This window comes from Cavia porcellus, unplaced genomic scaffold (assembly GCF_034190915.1).
Source record: "Cavia porcellus strain 051 isolate PalLab524CR breed Dunkin Hartley unplaced genomic scaffold, mCavPor4.1 scaffold_31, whole genome shotgun sequence".
In the NCBI taxonomy this organism is placed as follows: Eukaryota; Metazoa; Chordata; class Mammalia; order Rodentia; family Caviidae; genus Cavia; species Cavia porcellus.
The window spans coordinates 40736684-40746049 of NW_026947514.1; the positions used below are offsets into that span (position 1 = coordinate 40736684).

Below are 9366 nucleotides of genomic sequence, written 5' to 3' on the forward strand. Positions count from 1 at the left end.
GGAAGCCGGGCCTCAGCTCCTGAGCTTCCCGCTTCCATCAGAAACCCCTTCCCCCAGCCCTCCCCACATGCATAAATACATTAGGGAGCAGACAAATCCTCATTGTTCTGCGTGAGCCGAGGGGGCTGGCGGCTCCCCTCGGCTGGGCAGGGCGGGTCTGGGAGGGAGGAGGCGGCCGGGCTGCAGATCCGGTGTCACGTTGCAGATCGCCACTAAAGATAACGAAACGTGATCTATTTTTCAGAACAGCAAGTGGATGGGAAAGAACCTTGACAACACAAAACTCATTTACTAATGGGCTGGTTTTGGGTTTCTCTTCTTTGGATCTGCAAATCGCCCCGCCAGAGCCCGGGCTTACAAGGCCTTAGCGCAGGCGGCGGCCCGCACTGGGCAGGTGGGGGCGCGCGAGCTGGCGGGCGGGCCCGGGGTCTGAGGCGCCGGGAGTTTCCCAGTATGTCGAGGGACACGATGCACTTAGCCACTTCACCTCGGACTTGGGGAACCTCCGCCCTGCGCCAGGGAGGTGGTACTAATTTATTGGAGAAACACCTTGTCTTCCAGGTATCTGTAGGGAGAGCAGAAGGAGCAAGCGGTCCAAAAAAGCAGGATCTTAAAAAATAATAATAATGGGAATCTTGCTGAAGCCAGAAATAAGGGGCGCAGCGGGAGTAGTTTTGCTTTTTAAATTTTATTTGTTTAACCAAGGCCTTGGTTTAAAACCCCAGCAGCCTAAGATTTTCGCCCTGGCCTTCGGATCCACCAGGTCCACTCAGCCAGGATCTGCACGACAGGCGCTGCGAGCAGAAAACCGACGTGGGCTCCTTGGCCGCTGAGGTGTCCTCCGGAGCCTGCCGCGCTAGGAAGGCGGCCGGCTGCCTGGGCTGCTTGGTCCCTTTAAATCTCCGACGCATCTCTGTGCTATTTTTCATGCGATTTGCATTGACAGTAAAGGTTTTATGTTACAGAACAACTCAAACCTTTCTGTGTGCGATTTAAAATGGATCACTTGGTTTATGTGGTTTGTAAATTCATGTCATTTTACTTCTTTTAGTGGTTGTCAGTGAAAGGTTCCATTTTGGGAAACCTTGTATATCCGAGCCAATAATTAACATTTATAACAATTGGTTCCCTTAACCGAGGGATTGAAATAGGTAGGTTCTTGGTACAAAGCACACAGCACTTTTTGCTTTCTTGGATTAAGCAAGAGGAAAAAGGGAAAAGCCTGGTGATTCTGGGACCCAGCATCCAAGGACAGGCACCTCTCCCTCGTGTACCTCAATGCCTGCAACTACCATGTCCAGCATGATCCTTCTCCCAATTGTTGCTAGTCTCTAGTGCATCCTGGTTTCTATGGGAGGCAGATGAAAAGAAGGGTGCAGAGAGGTCTGGAGAAAGCTGGGTAAAAGGTGGTCTGATTAGTATCTAATTGCCGCCTGTCTGCTCTGGTCATCCTCTGTAAATTTATCCTTGCCCCTATTTGTTCGAGCTATGCTTCATTTCCTTATACATAACTGTTCATTACAAAGCATACCCCATACTTAACATACAGCCTGTCTCCTAAGAGATACTGCTGTGCTTACAGACCTTCTCTGCCCATTTCAATTGTGCACACTAGCTCCTTACTTTAGGGTACTGTCTTGCAGAGCTAGGGTTAAGCCCCCATTCTGGTCCTCACACAGCTGCCATGTCAATAAGGACTGTTCCAAGCAGTGACATTCCTCTTGGCAGGACACTGCAGCTCCTTAAGACTTTGTCTGAAACGTCATGAGCACTAAAATAAGATGGTGAGGGAAAATTACCAGACACATGGCCTTGGGCTCAACAGTGCCAGGCTTCTAGTTTAGAAAGTAAGTCACTGGGAGCACCATGTGGTATGGGCTCTTTTGAAATCATACATACCCATTAAATGCAATTTAAAAATAAGCCAAAATGAAATGAAATAGAAGCATCTTTTCCCAAGGTCTAATTGCATGGGATGCACAGAGTTTCAGGGATACAGAAAGCATTGTGTGGGAGCTCCATGGAAAAGTAGCTTCCTGTCTACTTGCAATCTTCCCGAGGTGGGAAGCCTTTATGAGTTTAAAATGTACCTTGCAGGGTACATTGGACTAGGCACATTATTTTAAAACATATAAATAATACAAGGGAAGCCTGCATTGTTTCTTCTCCCACTTACATTTCAATATGCAGAAAGATCTGTGGTGCTGGGCTTTTTGGTTGATGGAATCAAACTGTATTTAAAGGAGACAAGCAAGTCTAAAGAGCCCAGAGTTTGTTCTTCACCATTTACTAAGAGGGTGCATTGAACTCAAAAGCATTTTTGAAGTGTACTTAAAATTCTGGTTTGAACTTATCTAATCAGAGATAAGTATAGTCATAAAGTCACACTCCTTCCACCATTTGGCTTTCCTTATCTCCACACATTGTTCTTATCTCCTGCCAGCCTGAGCTACTGACAATAGATTATCTTTGTTTAGAGAAGCTAATTGTTTTCAAAATCTTTTTAATAATTGCTTTGGAGCAAGGTGTGCAAATGAGGCTTAAGATAATTACAGTTTCATCTGTTTGTGCAGTTTTACTAAGCATTCTCTGCAAATAAACAAAACAGCAGATGATGGGACTTAAATTGCAGGACATCTTTCATTCTCTGGCAGGAAAACAGGCCTGCATTGGAAACATACACACTCACAGGCTCACACCGCCTCTTCTTGGAGTCCCTGTCCTCCTAGCTTTCAGTGCAGTGTCGCTCTCAGAGTAGGGCAAGGATTGTGTTACAACTGGACGGTTATTGGAGCCTGGCACAGTTTTATTTAATTTACACCTCATCCAACTCCTTTCGTACGAGATTCCCACAGCATTTTGGTTAATGGCAAATAAGTGGCAGAGGTGGCACTGGAAAATAGAACCCTGCAGACGGGGAAACCGGGTCCAAGAGACAGCAGATGTAAGCGACCTTCTGAGTTGCTCTCTGTTTAGTAGCTCTAAACTGTGTTGTGTCTGATCCCAACTAGGAGCGACTCTTTGAGAACCAGAGAACGCTGTCCAGCTCTAGTTCTTGCGTCCTTTGGAGGGTACAGGGGCTTGGGAAGGGGAGGGAACAGGAAATTAAGTTTGACTCCTAAGCTGAAGCCAGCTAGGAGAGAAGCAACTTTACCAGTGCCTGCAGCCCGGAGCCCTGGTCTGCTGTTGTATTATTTATCGCATTCCATAAGCTATTCATCAATTCATTATTTATTCATTGCAACATTAAGGTAATTAAATATGAGCTCACCGGGAAAGGCAAGTCTGAAAGGTACAGGGACCCAAGTACGAAGGGAATTATAACTTTTGGAGTCTCTGATTTATGCAAAGATGCGCGCGGCTCTCCTTAGGTGACACTGGAGAGAGGACCCGCCTAGTAGGGTCCTGTCCCCCCTCCCCCGCACTGCGGCTCCCTCCTTCCAACCCCACCTCTCTTCCAACCTCCCCCTTGTCGCTCTTCTCTCACCATTGCCTAGCCTCATCTATGCAGCTTTTCCCTCCCCGCGCGGGGCGGTGTGGTCTTGCTGCTCCACCGGGCGGCGCGCGGGCTGGCCAGCCTCGGATAGGCGCCGCCTGCAGCCAATCAGCGCGCCGGGGGCGCTGTGCGCTTTAAGGCCGCTGCGGGGAGAACAGAAACCAAGTTCCCCGGCAACGAGCTGCATCCACCCGGCGGCGGGCCGGAGCCAGCGAGGCCCGGAGGCTGCGGGTGTGCCGGCGCTCGGTGCCCAGCGCGCCCCCACACCTCCTTCAGGAGGACTTCGGCCTTGGCCACCGCCACCAAGTTCCGACTCGCTTTTCGGCCTACGCAAAGCCTAGGGAGGGGGTAAGGAGCAGCCGCGCCCCCCTCCCCGAGGCCGCCGCCCCCGGCTTTTCGGCTTCGCTCCCCTACGCGTGCGCCCGGGCGCTGCGCCCCGACAGTCTCCAGCTATGTCGATGCTGCCGTCGTTCGGTTTCACGCAGGAGCAAGTGGCGTGCGTGTGCGAGGTTCTGCAGCAGGGCGGGAACCTGGAGCGCCTAGGCAGGTTCCTATGGTCGCTGCCTGCTTGCGACCACCTGCACAAGAACGAGAGCGTGCTCAAGGCCAAGGCGGTGGTCGCCTTCCACCGCGGCAACTTCCGTGAGCTCTACAAGATCTTGGAGAGCCACCAGTTCTCGCCTCATAACCATCCCAAGCTGCAGCAACTGTGGCTCAAAGCGCACTACGTGGAGGCCGAAAAGCTTCGCGGGCGACCCCTGGGCGCCGTGGGCAAATATCGGGTGCGCCGAAAATTCCCGCTGCCGCGCACCATTTGGGACGGCGAGGAGACCAGCTACTGCTTCAAGGAGAAGTCGCGGGGCGTGCTGCGAGAGTGGTACGCGCACAATCCCTACCCCTCACCGCGGGAGAAGAGGGAGCTGGCCGAGGCCACCGGCCTCACCACGACCCAGGTCAGCAACTGGTTTAAGAACCGGAGGCAAAGAGACCGGGCCGCCGAGGCCAAGGAAAGGTACGCGGCGCGCTTCCCGAGGCTCGGGCGACCCCGGGAAGTCCTCCTCGCCCCTCCACCCCTCTGCGCCCCTGCAGGCGTCCGCCGCCCGGCTGTGCTCAAGGAACGGAGCCAGTCCGCGGGGCGGCGCCCAGGCCTCCGCGGCGCGGCGCGGCGCGGCGCAGTGCGAAAAGTTCATGAACTCTGAGTCGCCTGCTAGGAATGGGGCCTCGTCTGCATGGAGCGCCCGCGCGTGGGTTTGCTTAGGGTGCGAGAGTCGGAAGATACTGGAGCTAAGTTTGCTTTCCTGGCCTTCCCGGCTGGCTGCAGCTAAAGCAGGGGGCGGAGAGAGAGTTCTGGGCTCCGCGGGAAGGGAAGGGTTTGGTATCGCGAGGAGAGCGGCGCGGTGGGGCCGAGGGTCGTGCACTGTCTCTGGGCGCGCCAGGGGGAAGCCGGCCAGAGACGGCTCTTCCTTCTCTCGCCATCTCCTGGTAGTCCGAGAGGAAAGGTCGCCTGCTTCCTTCACCACTGCCTGGACAAAGGGGTCTTAAAGAAAAACACGGAAGAAGAGATTTGGAGAGCGTTGGTGCCCGCGCCCGGCAGGGGCTGCCCCTCGTCGCGCTCCCTTGCGCGTGGCTGGCGCCACGGTCCGAGCGTCTGGCTGCCTGCGCGGGCTCCCAGGGCGAGGATTTGGGCTCCATTCTCCCCCTTCTTCCACAAGGCAGTTTGTTCAACACAAAACAAAACAAAACTCCTCAGCCTTCTCCGTCTCCGCGTAAACACTCTGGGCCACCTGGCCAGTCTCCATCCTTTGGCCGTGGAGTTTCCGACTGAGATTCGGAGGAGCGCAGGGAACGCGCCCCGCGGAGCCCGGGAGATTTGGGGAGACCACAGCTCAGGGGGCGATTGGCTTCCTTTGTTCACTTCCCAGCCGGGGAGGGGGGCGGAGAGCTGGCTTCCCCGATCCCGTCTGGGTGGAAAACCACAAGGCCTGAATAAATTCCGCTGGAATGGGCTCTCCGGGGAGCAAAACTGAGGGAAGGAGTCGGAAAGGGGGAGCCTGGCGGGCCCTGGGTGTGGGGAAGACGCGAGCGCTGGGAAGGCGGAAGCTGCCAGAGCAGCGAAATCCCCGTGCTAAGCGGGATCCGGTGCCCGCACCCCGGCGCCCAGAGCCTAGATTGGCGCCGGGCCGCTCACTGCTCCTGCAGGGCTGAGATGTGACCCCTGCCGGGAAAGGGTGGGTTGCAGCACAAGTTGGTGGGAAGTTTGCAAGCCTGCCTCGAGGGACAGAGGAGTGAACGGGGATTGCACCTCGGCAGTTAGCTTTAGCTGCGATGGCCCGCTCCGTGAGCCAGGCCTGAGGGCCCACTCCTGGTGAAATCATGAAATCAGAGAGACTGGCTGAGATCCCTGTGTTTACTCAGGGCACCCGGCCGCTCTGGGCACCACTTCCCATGACCTGTGCTGTGTCTCTGAAACCTCAGCTTCTGCTCAGGGGCAGGGAAACTCGACATTTGTTTCCCATGATGGAAACAGACAGTTGACTTGGTTCACCCCAGACATTAGTGCACTGGGCCCTCCTATTGTCCCCATCATTGCTTTATAACCAGTGACCATTTGTTGAAAGACTTTCAAACTTAGTTACTTCGAAATATGGTGCGGGTTGACGGTATTTAAACATAACAGCTTGAACAAAATTAAAAACATACTTTTTTGTTTCGAACAAACCCTGCTCATCTGGCTTTCCTAAAAGAGAAAACCTAAAAGAGAAAAAGAGATGAGGACATGCTCCCACTGGCAGGCCCTGGCTGCAAGCTGCCCATTTCTCGGGTCTCCTCTGCCTCCTGGCCTGCCTCAGAGTCCTTGGGGATGGGTGGGCGGCACAGCTCCTCCGTTTGGGTTGGTGAGGGATTGCACAAAAGCCCTTTCCTCCTTCCAGCCTCCCTCCCTTCACCTCACACTTTTTTTAACCTACTTTTTTTTTTTTTTTAACCATATGGTGTTGTCCTCTGTTTCTTAGGGAGAACACCGAAAACAATAACTCCTCCTCCAACAAGCAGAATCAACTCTCCCCGCTGGAAGGGGGCAAGCCGATCATGTCCAGCTCAGAAGAGGAATTCTCACCTCCCCAAAGTCCAGACCAGAACTCCGTCCTTCTGCTGCAGGGCAATATGGGCCACACCAGGAGCTCAAACTATTCTCTCCCAGGCCTAACGGCCTCACAGCCCAGCCACGGCCTGCAGGCCCATCAGCATCAGCTTCAGGACTCTCTGCTCGGCCCTCTCACCTCCAGTCTGGTGGACTTGGGCTCCTAAGTGGGGAAGGACTTGAGGCCCTGAAGGGATGGCTGAAGCAGCAACCAATCACAGCAACTAGGGACACTTGTAAATAGAAATCAGGAACATTTTTGCAGCTTGTTTCTGGGGTTCTTGGTTCTTTGCGCAAAAAGGAATGGTGGACTTTCACAGATACCTTTTTAAAAATCAAAACCAACAGTGATGTTAAGCAGAGTCTCCCTCTTCTCTCCCCTCTCTTCACTTTTGCATTTTCCCTCCTGGCCCCAGAAATCAGGAGGAGGAAAAAACTCCAAATAAACAAAAGCACCCAGTTTTGGTTCTGGCCAAACCATGCGCCCATTTTAATAATTTGTTCTTTTCTTTTTTCTTTTGTTCTTTCAAACAGGAATTGCAAATCAACCACATTTTAATTATTTCCCTTTAATTTATTTATGAAGAAATTTTAGGGGAAAGAGGAATGAGAAAGTGAGAGTCAAAGATCAGAATCGTGACAAGAAGAACCTCTGGTCTGGAAGGAACTTGTTGCTTTCTTAAATTGAATAGGAAAATATAATTAATTTTACATCTTTTCTTCATGGGAAAAATTAAGTTTACATTTTTCATATTTAGTGTTAATGATTTTATGTAGGTTAAAAGAACAGTATTAGGGGGAAAAACAAGTGCCTAAATATTTTAATGCTCTATGTGAGACAGTTAGAAGTGACCATTAATAATACAACTATTTTTTGTCAAAATTTGGTGGGGTTTTGGGTGGTTGTTTTCTTTCTTTTTTTTTTTTATGACAAACTCTAACAATGTACCAATGTGCAAAAAAAAAAAAAAAAAACCCTAATGTCATTACTTCTCATACCCTCAAAGCTTTCTTATCTGTAGCCTACTCCTGTTAAAAGGTTTCTCCTGTTCTAGTTTCTAGCTTGCAAAAGTATGCCAACAAATCTGGCAACCTGGTATTTGTTATTAAAATAGCATGTGTTTTCAGGTTTCTTTTCTATTGTACCTAACCAGTCTAAATTAAAACAGTAGAACATCAGGAGTATGATTCTGTTTCTCAAAGGTGAACTGTGCATTGCTGTCACTGGGCCCTGTTTGTTTTTTCTTTTAATAAGTTTTCACACTTTTTTACTTAAAAGTGGTCATGAATTGCTGGGTATTCTGAAAGCCATCACCGGAACCAAGAGTAGTCATAAGATTCTGTGACCGAAAGAGTGAATTTAGCTTTGGGGTATTTATTTATTTTTTTATTATTTACATAATGCAGTTTTTGTTTACCACTAGCTCTTCTCCATAGCATTCATGTGTTAACTCAATTCTTTTGTGTTAACAAGTGTATGATAAGACTGTGAAAGTAAAAGTAATTTATCTGCTTGGAAAAAAAGGGGGATTTAAACATTGTGAATTAATTTGTACAAATAGAAAGCAGACTAGCAGGGCAGGAGCTCTTTTGCAGTGCTGCTGAACTGAGTAGTGTCCAGAAAGGTCCCAGTAATCATGTAGGCTTCATGCTACTTTCACCTGGGGCAAAATGATGTATCTTCTGTATTTAGCTTTTAAAATTAGTGAATCAAATGGCATTATTTATTAAAATTTTACTCAGGATAACAGGATTGGCTGGCTTGTGCTTTGTAAAATATTGTTCCCCAGGGAGAGTGTATTTATTTTCTGATATGGCAGTTTCATAATTTTTATTTTTCTCCACCCATAGTGTCATCGTTAATATATTCATTTCTTTCTTACCCTTTCCTGTTGTTCCTTTCCTGATGGAGGAGACTGAAGGATCTGAGGGGAAATTAAGGCCTTCTTATTTATGAGTTCTTTTCTAAGTGTCAAACTGTTTTCAGTTCAAGGGGAAAATGGTCACTGTACTTTGGAGTCACTTTTACTTATAAATTGATGGACAAATGCACACACAGCGGGTCTGAGCCCATCGTTTGGGTCGGGAGCTCGGGTCCCAGTGTCCCTTGTTAGTGTTTTGGATCATTAAGTCGGTGTTTATTTAAGTCACTAGCGTGTTTATTCTCCACGTCTTGGGCCACGGAGAAATGCCACCCTCTGCGGCAGGGGCTCTCACAGGGAATCTCTGCACATTCTTCACATTCACTCCCCAAAACAAACACCCTGCACAAAGATAGCTTTCAATGACCCTGACAGACTTCAAAAGACGCCGCGGAAATCTCTCTGGAAAATAAGGAAGGGCCAATTACTTTAATTTCTTACATGCCCTTTCTTTCTACCTCGACTCTTCCCGCCCGCTTCGCAGCGCTGTGGACTCGCGGAGGTTCTGGCTCGGGGGCGCCGGCCCACTTCCTGCTCGCTGGGTTGGTGAATCTTGGAAATGTCTTCAGATCTGGCGAGGAGGAAAGAGGGCCGGTCCTGTAAAAGCACCCGTGATTACGGCTTGTAAACTCGTTAAAAGGACAATTTTCTGTCACAGCCATAAACTGCTTTGTAAAACCCTGGCACTGGATCCGCAGCGCGCATATTCCAGATGTGTTTAATAAGAAATTGCACAATATGCCTCTTTCCGCCTTCCTCCGCTCAGTCTAGCTAGAGGAAGGACAAGCAGGAGGAGGCGAGAAAGCTGG

General features: G+C 50.1%; 1 protein-coding gene across 2 annotated transcripts; it reads left to right on the plus strand.

Annotated features, from left to right (window-relative positions):
- Positions 1-3651: 3651 nt before the first annotated feature.
- Positions 3652-8385, plus strand: Six1 (SIX homeobox 1). 2 transcript variants are annotated; one of them, XM_003472508.4, is made up of 2 exons: positions 3652-4508; positions 6508-8385. In XM_003472508.4, the coding sequence occupies exons 1-2, from the start codon at positions 3949-3951 to the stop codon at positions 6800-6802; spliced, it is 855 nt and encodes a 284-aa protein (XP_003472556.1). In that variant the 5' UTR covers positions 3652-3948; the 3' UTR covers positions 6803-8385. The 2 variants fall into 2 exon arrangements, with proteins under 2 accessions (XP_003472556.1, XP_063096868.1); XM_063240798.1 differs by having other exon boundaries at positions 3696-4449; positions 6508-6716.
- Positions 8386-9366: the final 981 nt, after the last annotated feature.